The sequence below is a fragment of the Ochotona curzoniae genome, unplaced genomic scaffold (genome assembly GCF_017591425.1).
Source record: "Ochotona curzoniae isolate NIBS_2020 unplaced genomic scaffold, NIBS_Ocur_1.0 contig_3037, whole genome shotgun sequence".
NCBI lineage: Eukaryota > Metazoa > Chordata > Mammalia > Lagomorpha > Ochotonidae > Ochotona > Ochotona curzoniae.
The window spans coordinates 5,615,761-5,631,746 of NW_024465699.1; the positions used below are offsets into that span (position 1 = coordinate 5,615,761).

The window sequence follows — 15,986 nt, forward strand, 5'->3', positions numbered from 1 at the left end:
CTGGGACACGAACTGGCACCAGCGCGGAATCTTGGTGCATGTAAGGTGAAGATTTAGCCACTGAGCCATTGTGCCAGGCCCCAATAAACCTTTTTTTTTTTTTTTAAGTGCCAAAAGCACATAAATTTGAATCCTGTTTCCCAAGAACTTATTGAAATTTCTTCATAGATAGGAGAGTAATGACAAGCATGACCAGCTGGCCGGCTTCTGGGGGACCAGGGAGGGACAGAGGTGGGGAGAGGGCTGGATTGTCCGTCGGGTCAAAGGCAGCTCCAGTTTTAGCCCAGCTTCTGGAGCTCCTCCAGGTTCCCCCCATTCATTTCTGGAAGCTCTCCCTTCCTCTCTAAACTATTCCTCCTGTGGCAACTCTGCCTATATCCTGTTCTCTGAGTCATGGTGCATCTCCACACTCACAACATGCAGGGGGATTTGGAAAAGTCTGCGGTAGATGGAATTAAGAGGTGAGTTTAGGGTCCCAGCGCAGTAGCCTACTGACTGAAGGCCTCACCTTGTGCATGGCATGCCGGGATCCCATATTGATGCCGGTTCTGATCCCTGCAGTCCCGCCTCCCATCCCACTTCAGGCTTGTGGCCTGGGAGACCTGGAAGAGGCTTCAAGCACCTGGCTACAGATCAGTGCAGTTGCAGCTATTGTGGCTGCTTGGGGAGTGAATCAACAGATGGAAGAGCTTCCTCTCTGTCTCTCCTCTTCTCTGTATATCTGACTTTCCAATAAAAAATAAAATAATCCTTAAAATAAAAGGTGAGCTTGGATGCATAAGCAAAACAAAACATAAAACCAACCAACGGCCAAGTGCAATAGCCTAGTGGCTAAAGCCCCTGCCTCAGATGCTCTGGAATCCCATATGGGCACCGGTTCTAATCCAGACTGCTCCACTTCCCATTCAGATCCCTGCTTGTGGCCTGGGAAGGCAATCGAGGACAGCCCAAAGCCTTGGGACCCTGCACCCTCATGGGAGACCGGAAGAAGCTCCTGGCTTTGGGTTGCCTCAGCTCTGGCCATTGTGGTCGCTTGGGGAGTGAACCAGCTGACAGAAAATCTTTCTGTATCTCCTCTCTGTAACTCTACCTTTCTGATAAAAATAAATAAATCTTTAAAAAAAAAAACCCAACCAAACAAAAGCACATCTATGAAATTCATACATATACATATTATGCAAAACCTATGCGTGGATTTCAAATTTGCTTTTACACCAAAACAAGCTTATCTTTCAATTCCACTTTCTATGAATATTTTTATTTTTAAACTGGGTTTTTTTTTTTTTTTTTTTTTATTAAGACAGAGTCCTCTGACTTTTAAAATACTTGGGTAGCCAGATGTACAGACAATCTACAATAAGCTCTTTGGAACAACGCTTCCCTTTTGCTGGAAGGTGTTTGAATATTTTCATGATTTTTTTTCTTTTCTCTTCCCAGCGACCTGAATTCCCGGTCCCGGGAACCAGCTACTATCTCCCGCAGGGTCGCCTGGAGGAGCCGGAGAGGCGAGCCAGGGAGCAGGACGCACACCTCGCCGGCAAGTATACCTTCCCGCAGGTTCAGCCGCTGATCCTCACAGTGGGGTCCCTCCCCCCACTCCCCACCTTCTCTTGCTGTGGCTTTTGCCTTTCCCCATCCCATCTTCCTGATTTGGAAGTCGCATCTCAAGCATAGTCACCATCTTCTTCGGACGCGCCATTGCTTGGCGAGAAAGGCAACACCTCGTGGGTGGTCCAGCACGGATGCAGAGTGGCGCTGCATGGAAAAACAAGTGGGTTCACTCTGTCATCTCATATGGATGCTGGTTCGAGTCTCTGGTGTTCCACTTTCAAATCCAGCCCCCTGCTGCTGACCTAGAACAGTGGAGGATGGCTCAAGTGCCAGCTAGGGCCTCTGGACCAATGTGGGAAACCCCAAAGAAGCTCCTGGCTTCTAACTGGCCCAGTTTTGAGGAATGAACCAGAGGATGGCAGATCTCTTTCTCTTTCCTCTCTTTCTCTTTCAATTAAAAGAAATAAAACAAAAACAAATTTAATCAGCTCCTTTCAAGCTCGTAGGTGGGTGGGTGGCAACGGAGTGCCCAAGCACTTGGGCCATCCTTCGCTCTTCTTCCAGGTACATTAGCAGGGAGCTAGATTGGAGGTGGAGCAGCCAGGACTTGAATCATGCTTGTGGTAGCTGTCCGTAGGTCCCCCTACTGACACACATACTATTACTGATAGAAAAACACTGAATTATCTTCTTCCTCCTCTTTCTTTGTGAAGATCTGTTTCTTTGAAACAGGGTTGCAGAGACAGAAAGAAAGGGAGAGAAAGGGATCTTCCATTATTGGTTCACTCCCTGACTGGCTGTAATGGCCGGGTTTGAGCCAGACCAAAGCCAGCATCCTGGGACTCCATTCAGGTCTCCTACTGGGTACAGGGGCCCAAGCACGTGGGCCATCTTCTGCTGCCTTCCCAGGTGCATTAGCAGGGAGCTGGATTATAAGTGGAGCAGCTGGGGCTTGAACTGGAGCCCCTGTGGGATGCCTATACAGCAGGTGGCTTCTTAACCTGGTCTACTACAGTCCAGTCTCTGAAATTCACCTACAGACAAGAAACGGCTTCATGTTTAATTGCAGGGCAATGGAAGAAGAGGGGGACAGGTTATTTCAGGGCTCAAATCAGTGTCCTTGTCTAGAAAGGTTTTGGGGAGTTAATGGAGGGTGAGTAACTAAGGCATAACTAGGCAAAACAAAGTGACAAATCATGGCAGGTGCAAGGGAAAAGAGGGGAAAGGTCCTTGGAGTGTGTACCTGGACACGTCCCTTTGCACATTATGATGCCTGCTGAAGTGTCATGGGAGGTGTCACTTATTGTGACCACATACCTTAAGAGAACTTTTTTTTTGAAGATTTATTTATTTTTATTACAAAGTCAGATATACAGAGAGGAGGAGAGACAGAGAGGAAGATCTTCTGTCCGATGATTCACTCCCCAGGTGAGCGCAATGGCCGATGCTGTGCCCATCCGAAGCCAGGAACCAGGAACCTCTTCCGGGTCTCCCACGCGGGTGCAGGGTCCCAAAGCTTTGGGCCATCCTCGACTGCTTTCCCAGGCCACAGGCAGGGAGCTGGATGGGAAGTGGAGCTGCTGGGATTAGAACTGGCGCCCATATGGGATCCCGGTGCATTCAGGGTGAGGACTTGAGCTGCTAGGCCATGCCTCCGGGCCCATGAGAGAACTCTTAAGTTTAGCTATGCCACTGCTAAGAGTCATGTCTGCCCAGGCTCCATGAGAAGATTGTCTACTTCCAGGTCCATCAGTTCAATCCAGTTTTATCAAGGACACTAGAAAGACAACTAGCAAAGGGTTTTTTTCTTTATTATTGGAGACAATTATTATGCTACTATGTGATTGAAGTTCCCGTGCAACAGACACGGGCAGGACTGTTTTGGGCAGCTTGGGGAAGTTTGTTGTGAGGCAAGGGGAGAGGAGTCCTTTGCTGCCCATGGTTTTACTGTTACTGAAAATGTTTATACAAGGACCATGAGCAAAAGATGCTCCTTTTATAGGAAGTTCCAGGAAGATACAATCCAAGTTACTAACTTGCCTCTGTAGCAATAATGGGGACGAGCTAGTGGTACTGAGGTACAGTGGGTCAAGCCCCTGCCTGGGACACCCTCCCATTTCAGCAGCGCTTGGGATTGAATCTTGCTTTTTGCTTCCCATCTGTTAGTTTTTCTGTGCACCTGCAGCCAAGTGCCTTCTTCATGATAGGGTAATTGCAAGCCAAAATGCCAGGCACAGCAAGGTGCTGAGGAGGTCCTTTATTCCAGCAGGGTAGGAATGGAATTGGGGGTGGAGAGGGAGAGAACAAGAAGGGAGAGATCTCCTGCTGTGGTGGCAGGATGGGGGTGGGGGGTTGGGGGGGGATGCCAGGGCAGGGGAAGGGGCAAGATGGAGGAGGACTGGGGAGAGCCAGGTGAGTGAGGAAGGCGTGGGTGTGGGGAGTTGGATGGGAGGAGCTGCAGGTGGGCCCCAGGGACTGGAGACTGAGATAACCACAGGTGACTGGCACAGATGATTGGCAAGCGGGCAGGGATGGGGAGGAGGGCTACAAGAGACTTGGGGGTGGGGTTCTCAGGTGAAACCATGAGGCTATATCTCATGGGTAGACAACTGGAATGGCGCGGATTTTGTGAGCCAAGGGAAATCGGGGAAGCAGATACAAAATGGCTGAGGCCCTCAAGGCCTATGTTTGTGTCACTTCTCACACCATCCAGCTGCTTGCTAATGCACCTGGGAGCAGAAGTTGGCCCCTGTTTGAGTTCCTACATGTGGGGAGATACTGGGCTTCTAGCTCTAGCCTCACCCAGCCCAGGCTCTTCAAGGGATTTCAAGAGTGAGCTGGCAAATGGGAAGCCTCTCTCTCTCCTTTTCTGTCGATCTTTTTTTTTTTTTTTTAAGATTTATTTATTTTTATTGGAGAGGCACATTTACAAAGGAAGGAGATACAGAAAGATCTTCCATCTGTTGTCACTCCCCAAATGGCCACAATGGCCAGAGCTGAGCAGCCAGGAGCCTCTTCCGGGTCTACAATGCAGCTGCAGGGTCTTAAGGCTTTGGGTTGCTCTGGACTGCTTTCCTAAGCCACAAGCAGGGAGATGGATGGGAAGGGGGCCATCGGGATTAGAACTGGTAACTATATGGGATCCTGGTGCGTGCAAGGTGAGGACTTTAGCCATTAGGCTATCACACTGGACCCTCTGTCAATCTTTCAAGTAAGGAATTACTTGTTAAGATAATATCAAATAATACCTTGGTATATTAGTCAACTCAAGCTGCCTTAACAAAATACATTGTAGGTTAAACCACAGAAATGTGTTTTCCTCACAGTCCTGGAGGCTAAAATCCAAGGCCAAGGTGTTGAGGAATTTACTCTCCCCCCTGATCTCTCTGATTGACTTGTAACATGGTTATGTTCTCGCCATGTCCTACAAAAGGTAGAAACACTCTTTAACTGTCTCATCAACAGATGATGGATCAACAGCATGAACTCTTATGCCTGTGGGGAACTAGCATTCAGTCACAGAAAGGAATCACATTGTGGAATACGCGACAACAAGGAAGAAGCTAAGCACGCTGTGCCCAGTGCAACAAATCAGGTGCAAAAGGACCGATCTTGTGCAGTTCCACTCACAGGGCACACCCAGCAGAGCACAGTTTGCAGGGACCGAAAGCTGTACAGCCAAAGCACCCGGAAGATGGAGGGAGACATTTCTCACTGTCCATGTGGACAAGCCTGGCTTTAACAGGTCATCTGCAGAGGATTCCTTCACACGCATTCTGTTGCAAAGCAGACTTTTTCTTTTTTTTTTTCCTTCTTTGGGGTTGTTGGAGGTACTGACAACACCAGGGAATGGTTTTCACTCCCTGGTGAGCTGCTCCAGTTCCGGTATACTTTAGAAGCCCTGAGGAAGGGATTGGTGGGCCTTCTCCTGCCTTATCTGTTTGCAGCTGATAACAAGCCAGAGCTTCTCCCTACCCCCAAGGGGAACTCACCTTCCATTGGCTTCCAGGCAACCCCTGCAAGCAGCAAGTTGGGAGACTGGCAGAAGGCAACAAACAGCAGCAGCGCATCTGCAGTGAAACGCAACAAACTCTGTGTCAATGAGCCAAACCCCGACCCGCCAAGCCCCCAGTGGAGAGCAAGTGACAGGGCGTGAAAAATAGGTTATTGGTGGTGTTATCATCCTGCCCCTCCTCCGGCTGACTTCAGATCTTAAACAAACAGCCAGAGACACTGAGCATGGGGGTGGGGAAGAAGAGCGGAGGGGGGGCTGGCGCTTGCCTCTTGTGACACCGCTTTTCCCTTCTCCCAGAGTTTCCATTGAGAAGGTGCGTGTTTTTTCAGCAGCTCCACGTGTAGGATAAATCAAACGATATCTAGGATTGGCTTTTAAGCCTCCAAGAGAAAGGAGTGGGAGGTGGACATAACTGAAGTTAGACTGACAGAGGCTGATTGGTTCCTTTTGAGGCTTGAGACTCTTCTTCCAGCTTTTAAGCAGGTAAGGAAATGTCTATTTGCGTACAATTTTAAAACACCAACAATGGGAGAAGAGGATTGGACATTCGATACTACTTTGAAAACTTTAATATTACCAGAAGCTTTGGTCTTAGTGTCCTAGAATGCATCCAGTTTTTCTTTTTAAGCAGGATTGAGGTCTTTTTTTTTTTTTTAAGTTTTATTTATTTTTATTTGAAAGGAAGAGTTACAGAGAAAAGGAGAGACAAAGATCTTCCATGCATTGTTTCATTCCTCAAGTGGTTACAACTGCCAGAGCTGAGCTGACCCGAAGCCAGGAGTCAGGAGCCACTTCTGGGTCTCCCACATGGGTGGCCTGTCCTCAACTGCTTTTCCAGGCCACAAGCAAGGAGCTGGACGGGAAGTAGAGCAGCCGGGATACGAATCGGCGCCCAGGAAATCCCAGAGCATGCAAGGGAAGGACTTAAGGCACTAGGTTACCGTGCTGGGCCCCAAACCTTGAGTTTAAAAGCACATTTCTCATGACTCCTCCTAAAAATATTTGATGAAGCTCTGAGATGTGACCCTTCTGGGTGTCTGAGTCTGCTGGTCCCAATCCTGGCCTGACAGCTCACACCGAATCTACCATCAGGTCTCTTCCTTGGCACGGAGCTGGATGGGATTGGAGCAGCCAGGACATGAGCCACCTACCCATACCAGTGTCGCAGGCTGCAGCTTCACCTGCCACTGTGCACTCACCAAAACCCCTGAATGAAATCTCACATTGAAAGGTCAAAGAAATGAAATCGAGGTCTGACGTGATAGCCTAGTGGCTCAAGTCCTTGACTTGCATTTGCTGAGATCCCATATGGGGTTCCACTTCCCATCCAGCTCCCTGTTTGTGGCCTGGAAAGGCAGTGCAGGATGGCCTGAAGCCTTGGGACCCTGCACCTATGCGAGTGACCTGGCAGAAGCTCCTGGCTCCTGGCTTTGGATCGGCTCAGCTCCGACCATTGAGGCCCAGGTGGCCAACGGAGTGAACCAACGGACAGATCTTCCTTTCTGTCTCTCCTCCTCTGTATTGCTGCCTTTCAAATAAAAAGAAATAAGAACCATGAAATCAGTACCAAAGAGAAAGTTCGGCAGACTTAGAAATGAACTTTCACGCTAACATCACAGGATGCCATTTGCAGCATTGAGTGTGGAAGCGTACCCTCCAGTGCAGGGAGCAGAGCCGGGGAGACAGTGAGACCTTGGGGAGCGCCAGACGAAAACTCCGATCCCTCCGCTCCTGGATTCAGCACCTGCTGCCCACACAGCTACACGAGGCTCTGGCTGCGCTTCTCCCCATAGGAATTGTGGCACTCCTATTTTCCTTTTAGTCTCAGAGTCCCACTAACTGTGAATGTCTACCCCAGGGGAGGCTGCATTAGACGTGCACAGAGCCAGGTCCCATCTACGGCTGCAAGGTTGCATCTCCCGCTAACACCTCCTCTTGCTGGGGACCCCAGGTTGCTGCTTGTGTCACACCCTAGCTAGCAAGATACAACGCCCCAGGCTTCTGCTCCCCGTGACCGCCTAGCCCTGGGAGTAGGCAACAGCGTGATCTTCATTCGCCTCTGAATGTTTTGTTCAATGTAGGGTTTTGTTTCTTTTCAGTGAGAGAATGGCTTGCATTTTTGGTCACTAGTCAGAGCAGGGTTGGGCCACCCCTGCCGCTGTCAACTCCAGGAACGGACCCAGGATGCGGGGAGGAGATGAAATGGCAGGGGAGGGAGGGACTCAGCCGGAGTCTCCGCCTCCCAGTAACGGGACAGTCTCCTCCCTGGATCCTGACTGTCACAGCAGGAGCGCTGCACAGCAGAACCCAGCAGGTGGAGGCAGGCCACGCGCGTGCAGTGTCATCCCCCACGTTGTGTCCCGAATGAGGGGATTCCACGGTCTGCAGTGAGCACACCTGGGGATACCGAGACCGTGCAGATTCCTTGCAAGCGGATCGTCAAGTGACCGGGAATAGACTCCGTGAACCGCCAGGTGTGCCGTGGGAATGAGGGGACGACTGCGGGTCAGGTAAGGCGGGGTGTCTTCCAGGTGTGAGCTCCGGGGAACGGAGGGTTAAAACCGTAAAGAGCAAAGAGGGCGCACCCGCTCCCGTTCAAGAAGCAAGTGTGGAATCTAAGCTGCCACCACATTAATCAAAATACACATAAAGCGATAATAAAGCATCCATTTAATTGCTGTTGTGTGGAATCATGCCTTTATATACTTAGGGTGGCATATTTCTACATTCATAAATTTCTGCCTTTCCTAGTTATGTTTGTTCAGTTGTATCTAATTAGAAGTGAGAGTTAGACCAGAGAGAATTTCCCTTCCTTTGCTCAGCAGAAGTGGAGAGGCCAGGACTCAAACCCTCACTCACAGGTATGGCGCCAGGAGGCGGTTTAAACCGGCGTGCTACAAAGCCAGTCCCGTACTAGTTCTATTTTCCTTTGATTATTCCAGGCTTCTCTTGGTGATTGGTTTGACATCCCAGCTCATTCTCCCGGGCAAAAGTAAGGAACCTTTGATTCCTACTCTCAGGTTTGCCTGCCTGCCAGTTTCCCCCAATCGTTACCAGTCTCGTGTGTTCTATGTCTTGGAAAGGCTACCAAAGAGAGAGGCACGAAGAGGCGGTCAACAGCAGCGCCGCCCCGGCGCCAGAGCTTGCCCGGCGCAATTGGACGGGGGGCGCAGCAGGCGAACTGAGTACGCGCGTGTGGGGTTGGAAGCTGGAGGACCCCGGCCCGTACTCTGGGGCGTTGGCGGAGCGTAAGTCTCTGAGAGGGCCCCCAAGACTTCTGGGGATGCCCCGCCCCTCGCCCCGGCCTCGAAGTGTAGGATGTGTGTGTGTGTGTATGGGGAAACCGGAGAGGGGGAGATTATATCGAGCGGCAGACGTTGGACCCCATGGAGAGGGTGTGTCACCTCTGGATCAAGGCGCACCGCGGCGTAATAAACACTTCACGGCGAGGTGTTTACTCTGGCTCCTTTCTAGAGCGGCTCCAGCCGCGGAGACGTCCAGGTGTTCCCAACAAATGTCCCGGCGCAGATAACGCGCGACGCCGGCTCCTCCGGGCTGCGGCTCCGGGCGGTCGCCGGGAACGCACGTTAAGGCGCCGTCTCTCCTGTGGGTGGTCCCTCCTGGGAGTCCTGTTTTTCATCACTGTCAGGGGAGTCCTCCGGCTGGCCTTTTAGCATGTGAAAGGAAGGAAGGAATACACGGAGGGCAGGACTGACCACCCTGCACCCCTGGGTGTTTGCTTTTCGCTCCTCCACGAACCTGCGGGGCCTTGCCTGAGCAAACACGCTCTGCAGGCCGCTGATTGGAGTCTGTCCTCCACCCCCTCCCTCTGGAATCCCCGAGGGAGGGCGCGGGGTGCTGGGCGTGCGGCTGCCGCCTTTGACCCTTCCCTTGCGTTCTCCCGCAGGTGCGCCCCCTCGGCTGCGCTGCTGTCAAAACGGCGGCACCTGCGTGCTGGGCAGCTTCTGCGTCTGTCCGGCGCATTTCACCGGCCGTCACTGCGAGCATGACCAGAGACACAGGTGGGCTCGGGGAGGCGCTGGACTGGGGGCGCAAGAGTCGGGGTGGGGAGGGAGCAGGGGAGGCGGCGGGTGCGGAGCGCGGGCAGCGCTGGGATGAGCGCCAGATCCAGCGGTGGATGCACGCAGTGAGGATCCTCCCCAGCACTGACTTGGGTCTCCTTCTCCGGCAGTGATTGCGGTTCCCTGGAGCACGGCGCTTGGACCCTCCGCGGTTGCCGCCTCTGCAGGTGCTTGTTCGGGTCCCTGCACTGTCTTCGCCGCCAGACGCCGGGCCGCTGTGGTAAGAGACCGTTCTTTCCCTGTGCGGAGGGGTGATGTGGGGGGAGGCTCCGAATGGGGCCGGCTCGATCCATTCACCGCTCCTTAGTCACGCTCCTGTGAATTCCGAGGTTCCCCCTAGGCTGAACTCCCAAAAGTGCATCGCTTGTGTTCTCTGGGTTTTTTTCTCCCCCCCCCCCCCGCCCCCCCAGATCTGAAGGACTTTCTCTCTGCACACGTCACTGGCCTGAGGGCATCTTTCCTGCTGAGCTTGCTGCTGCTGCTGCTTTGCTACTTTGTGCAATGACACCCTTGAGGGGACACAGACTCCCTCCTGGTGAGGCTAGTATCAGCCCTTGGCCACACAGGAGCCTCCCTCTGCTCGTTTGCAAACAGTACTTCTGACGCCTTGAACGAATGCTTTCAGTGCATAGTAAACAGGCACACCCAAGTCCCCTTTCATTCCTCCCTGGGAATTGAGGTCTGTGGGTGGAGACATGCATATTGCTGCCCCCTCTTCCTGGGTCTGCTCTCGAGATTTTCCAGCAGATTCCAGTGGGTCTGACCAGCCTTGAGGGGATGTGGCCACGTGCCACATGTCAGCCCCTCTCTGCACAACCTGGTCTCCCAGTCCTTGGAAGAAAGTCTCTGGAGGTTGCAGTGTCCCATATCGTTTGTCTAGTTGCTGGTCTCCGAATCCTTGGGGGTAGGAGGACAGGGCCCTAGGTGTGAAAGAGAAAGAGCACCTGGAAGACTGGGACCTGGAGGGTGAGCAGGAGAGGGACCACAACTGGAACAGATGTTCTGGAATCTTCCTTTGCCCCATGGTCATCATCTTCCTGGTGCTTATGGCATCACTGCCCAAGCAAGAGTGTGTAGGAGTTTGGGGCTTTGGTTCAGTAAGTGAAGCCTCCACTTGCAATGTTCCCCATCCTGTATCAGAGCACTGGTTCAAGTCCCTTTGCTTTCTTTTTTTTTTTTTTTTTTAAATCAGAAAATCATATATACAGAAAGGAGGAGAGACAGAGGAACACATGAACTGGCGCCAGCCAGTATGGGATCCTAGCACATGCAAGGGGAGGACTTGAGCCATTAGGCTGCTGCGCTGGGCCCAAGTTCCTTTGCTTCTAAGACAGCTTCCTGCTAATGTGCCAGAGAAAGCAGTGGATGATGGTGCAAAAGCTTGGGCCCCTACCACCTGTGTGGGAGAGTCAGATGGAATTCCTGGCTCTTGGCTGCATCCTGGCCCAGGCTTGACTTGCAGTCATTTGTGGAGTGAGTCCGCAGATGGAAAATCTGTCTCTCATGGCTGACTGTCACTGTTTCAAGTAAGTAAATAAATATTCCCAGACTTTTGGATTCCTTCTGCACTTAAGATTCATTCATCCCTCTGGGAACCCTCACACTGCATCCCACTGCTGGTTCACTGCCCAAATGACCTAAACAGCTAGGGTTGGGCCAAGCTGAAGCCAGGAGCCTGGAACTCCATCAAGGTTTCCCACGTGGATGGCAGGGGTCCACATACTTAATCTATATTTCACTACCTTTCCGGTCACAGTAGCAGGGAACTGAATCAGAAGCAGAGACGGTTGGGACTGCAGTATGGGATCTTAGATCACAAGCCGTGATTTAACCTACTGTGCCACGATGCTGGTCCCTCTCTTCTCTCACCTTCTACCCCTTTAAAAAAAAAGATTTGAAAAACAGAATTACAAAGAGGTAGAAAGAGCTTCCACTCCTGGGTTGCTTTCCAAGATTACCACAGTGATCCGGGTTGGGCCAGGTCAAAAGCAGGAACCATGAACATCATTTGCATCTCCCATGTGGTTGCTGGGACCCAAGCACTTGGGCTAGCCTATGCTGCTTTCCCGGGTGCATTAGTGGGGAGCTGAATTGGAAGTGGAGTGCCCATTTGGGATGCTGGTGCTACAGGCAATAGGCTAACCTGTTGAGCCACAGTGCTGGGCCCCTCAGCAGATCCTTTAAACCCATTAACTACAGACATCCATCTTGGTTGATGTCATATCTTGGCTGCTATGACTGGTGCTTCCCAAAACAGAGTGCTGATTGCTCATCAACATGCCAATTTCATTTCCTTAACATCTACCAAGAAGTTGTTGGATCATAGGATAATGGTACTTTGTGAGAAGATCCTGTCCTGCTGCTTGTTGTTCGTGTTAACAGCCATTGTCCTTGTGGTTTGTGCTTTGGATTCCATTCCCTAGCTGATAATGAGACTGAGCTCCCCTGTTCCCACTCCCAACCCCAAGCCTGTGCATCTGTTGCCCATTTGTATACCTTGTATTGAGAAATTTCTATGCACTTCGTTTGCTCTTTTTTTCCCCCATCTTGCATTGGGCTGTTTGTGGTGTGCTTTTATGAATTTTTGCTGTTGTGTTGAATTGCCTAGGCTTGGGACATCCCCAGCACTCACAAATAAACATTTTATCCTTGCATCTCTGAGTCCCTGGCAGATGCAGGGTGGGTTGGGGTGGAAAAAGGGGCTGTCTCAGTGGGGGTGTGATATTCCTGCCTCTGGGAGCAGCCCAGGGGAGCCCATCTGCAGAACAACCAGAAGTCACAGAATGAATGGCAGGTGTAAGGGGTCACAATGATATGTTCTCCCCTCCTTCTGTGCATGGGGCTGTCTGTTCCCTGCAGCATTCTTACCAGGTAGCTGTGAATTGACTCCTATTTCACAGAGAAGGAAAGAACACAAAGAGAAGGGTGGGGCTAATCACAGCATGCTCACCTGAGGCTGAGCCCTTCACTGTGCCAGCACATCTCACCCCTCCCCGTATCCTCACCACCATCTGTGTCACACACCAAGCTGGATGTCCCAGTGCCTGGGAGCCTGACCTTCAGTGTTTTGCTTTGATCTCGGGTCTTTTCTTAGCTTCTAGGAGAACTTGGTCTGCCAGGGTCCTACTGCCAAGTGGGATGGAAGCTGCTGCTCTCCCCCACAGGGACCCACGTGCAGCTCAGTGTGTGTGGCTGCTTCAGAGTGCTTCACAAGAATCTCAGAGTAGAATGATGGGTCTCCCCTCTACTCTCTCTCTCTCTCTCTCACACACACACACAAACACATGGTCACCTTGGCTCTCTCTCTCTTACACACATACACACACCAGAGGTTGCCTTGGCTGGGTCCACCTTACATACTCAGAGAGGGGAGTCCAGCATGGCCAGCGCCCACCTGCCTGGCCCCAATTGCTCAGCCCCAGCTGCTCCCAGGATGGCCAGGCTCACAGCCTCACAGTCCTGGTTCCTCTTGTCCTTTTCCTTCTCTGGGGGCTGACCAGAACTTGTTCCCGTGTGTGGGATGCTCATTGTCCTCCTGCTGGGAGCCAGTCAGGCAGGTGTGGGCACCCTTCTGGAGAGGCCAGTGACTGCCCAACGTAGGCTGGGGCTGCACCCTGGGGCTGCAGCCCAGCCCTGAGATGTGGAAGTCCAAGGACACATGAGTCCATGCATGCAGGTATCCATCCATGAGTTGCATTCTACGCTGTGGCTCTTCTCAGACTGTCCAGCCTGCCACCCCTGTGGAGGACCATGTTTGTGCCATCATCACCCATGGCAGGTACAGAACCAGGGACCTGAGATATGGGTAGCCTGTGCACCTGCAAGGAAACACAGGGTGCAAGATGGCATACTGCCACCTGGGCACTACAGCATGGCCAGCTCCAGTTCCAGCTCAGCTTGGGACATGGTGCAGAGCCAAGGCAGAGAGCAGCACATGCCAGGGACTTGGGGGCTGTGACATGGAAGCTTCTTGAGTAAGTTTACTTCTTATGGACAGGAAGACCCAGAGATGGAGCCGGATGTGCAGGCACAGGGATCAGGGCAGAGGCTTCTGGAGAGGTGGGGCCAGCCTGTCACTGGCTCTGGAGGAGAATCGGCAGCAGCAGAGTGGCAGATGACAGCAGCACCAGGAAGACCCTGGGCCTGTGCATTACACCCGCATCCTCCTCCAAAGGGTCAGGGGTAGTGGTCATGATGACAGTGGTTCTTGGCTTCCTAGGAGGGCGAGGGCGTTTTGTGGTTGTGCGGGTTGTAGTTCGCCTGGTGGAGGGTGGGATCCATCGCTGCTTTTCTTCTATCCATCTGTGATAGGTTTGGATGTTGATGAAGACACTGGGTTTGAGGGGAGGGTGGCAGCGCCCGCCCCAGCTGGCTATACCAATCGCATAAAACCGATGGTCTATGAAACAGTTCAATGGGCTGCCTGTGTCTCCCTGGGGAGAGAGAGAGAGATGGTGAACAGTGTTAATAAGGATGGGAATGGGAGTGAGTGGAGGGTGGGAAGGGCTCTTCTCTTGCTTTGTATGTGTGACAGAACAACGAGGCACTCAGGCATGTCCTTTGTCTATGTGAGTGAATGTCAGCAACACCGGGGGAAATGCTCAGAGATCACATGTGCAGGGACCACAAGAAGAAACAGAGAGAACCTGGTCCCACAGCCTTGGTCCACAGACTGCTGGAACCTGTGAGAAAACACAGGGCAGCTGTCCTCCAAGTCTCCACCCAAGAGAAAGAAGACACAGCCTGGCGTACCATGCCATCGGTGATCAGCTGGGACGTGCAGCTCACGGATTAGTCCTCAGCTCAGTGTTGTCCCCAACCTGTGTCTTTGCTGCTGACATCATAAGGTCTCTAGTGTCTCCTCAACCTCCTCACTGAGCTTCTTTAGATTCTGCCCCGGGCTGGTAGATGTCTTGAGATGTGGGTCCCCAGATGTGGCTGGGCAGGAGGCGGGAGGTGTTCACCACTACTACCATGGAAGACCCCATCTCAAGATGATAATGGGACACAAGAAAGCCCAGCATGACAGCCCTGCTCTGAGTTGTACCAGCAGGCAGTGAACTCCCAGTGGACCAAAAGAAAAAAAGTGGACTGATGGTGTGAGTTCAAATTGGCACCACCAACGTGAAGGACTGCCTGGATGAGTGGAACTGCACAGCCAGCGTCATGATGACGGCAATGGGAATGACTGTGCTCTAGCATCCCCATCCATACCCACATGGGATGCTTGGGACTGCGCTACTGCAGTGAGCTCAGATGGCAATGCTCCAGCACCAACAGCCCTGTGTGTTCACATGATGGAGTATGATGCAGCCTTGGAGAGGCACAGCAGCAGGCACACTGTGGGACTGGTACAGAAGCCAGGCAGATCCTGCATCCTGTGTGTTGGCATTCAGTGTGGACACTCAGAAGTCTGGCAGGGCTCTTTGGGGGGTGACTGAGAAGAACTGGATTTTTGCGGGGCCCATTGGTTACTTGCTTCATCAGGGTGTTGAACCTTTTTGTAGAAGGATTGGAAGCTCTGCCCTACCTTAACAGTCCTGTGTAAAGACACAAGATGCTAATGGCATGGAGCAGAATGTTGTAATGCCATTGGTGATAGTAGCCTCACTCTGGGCTGGGCTGGGCTGGGCTGGGTAGGAGGAAGTTGGGGCTTGAACTATGAACAGAGGCCACACACACACGGCACAGAGGGTGGCTGATCCCAATCAGCCTCACTTACTTCACAGAAGGACTTGGGAACAGTAGGATGTTGGGCACATACATTATCTTCCCGATAACTCAAATGGCGGTTTGCTGGCTGGCCTATAGGGTGAGCTGCCCGGCACTCTTGGTCCTCTAAGACCATGACCAAGGCCATTTGCAGTTTGAAGGGTGCGGGTAGAGCATCTGCAAGAGGAGACAAAGGTGTGACAGCAGCTGTAGCCATCCTTCCCCTTTTGGCAACTACTCGCCAGTAAGAAGCATCCACATCAGCACACAGGGCTGCAGGAGGCCTCTTTGAGGATTGCTGAGCCCAGGAGAGACAATGGGGGTCCCAGGGTGCAGGGCATGCCGTGGGAAGAATGGGGATGCAGACCAGGTTGCCCACCTGGGCATGGGATTTGTGGTGGTGAGAAAGAGGAGGTACAAGCATTACAGGCCCAGGGCAGGCAGGGTGTGGGGTTGGATTTCATCCTATGCACAGCAGGAAGCAATCACATGCATTCATTGAGCTCCCAGTAACCCCTGTGCTGGCTGAGTGTGCTCAGAACTGGCACAAGAAGCGATGGATGCTGGGTGACCTGGGCTGGGCTGTAGTGCTGGCAGAGCTGACAGGGGCCATGTGGGTTTACCAG

At 52.2% G+C, this 15,986-nt stretch overlaps 1 protein-coding gene across 1 annotated transcript; it reads left to right on the top strand.

Annotated features, from left to right (window-relative positions):
* Positions 1 to 3,938: 3,938 nt before the first annotated feature.
* LOC121155700 (cryptic protein-like) lies at positions 3,939 to 10,343 on the top strand. Its single transcript, XM_040979160.1, has 5 exons — positions 3,939 to 3,963; positions 8,650 to 8,814; positions 9,474 to 9,588; positions 9,759 to 9,868; positions 10,059 to 10,343. The coding sequence occupies exons 1-5, from the start codon at positions 3,939 to 3,941 to the stop codon at positions 10,151 to 10,153; spliced, it is 510 nt and encodes a 169-aa protein (XP_040835094.1). The 3' UTR covers positions 10,154 to 10,343.
* Positions 10,344 to 15,986: the final 5,643 nt, after the last annotated feature.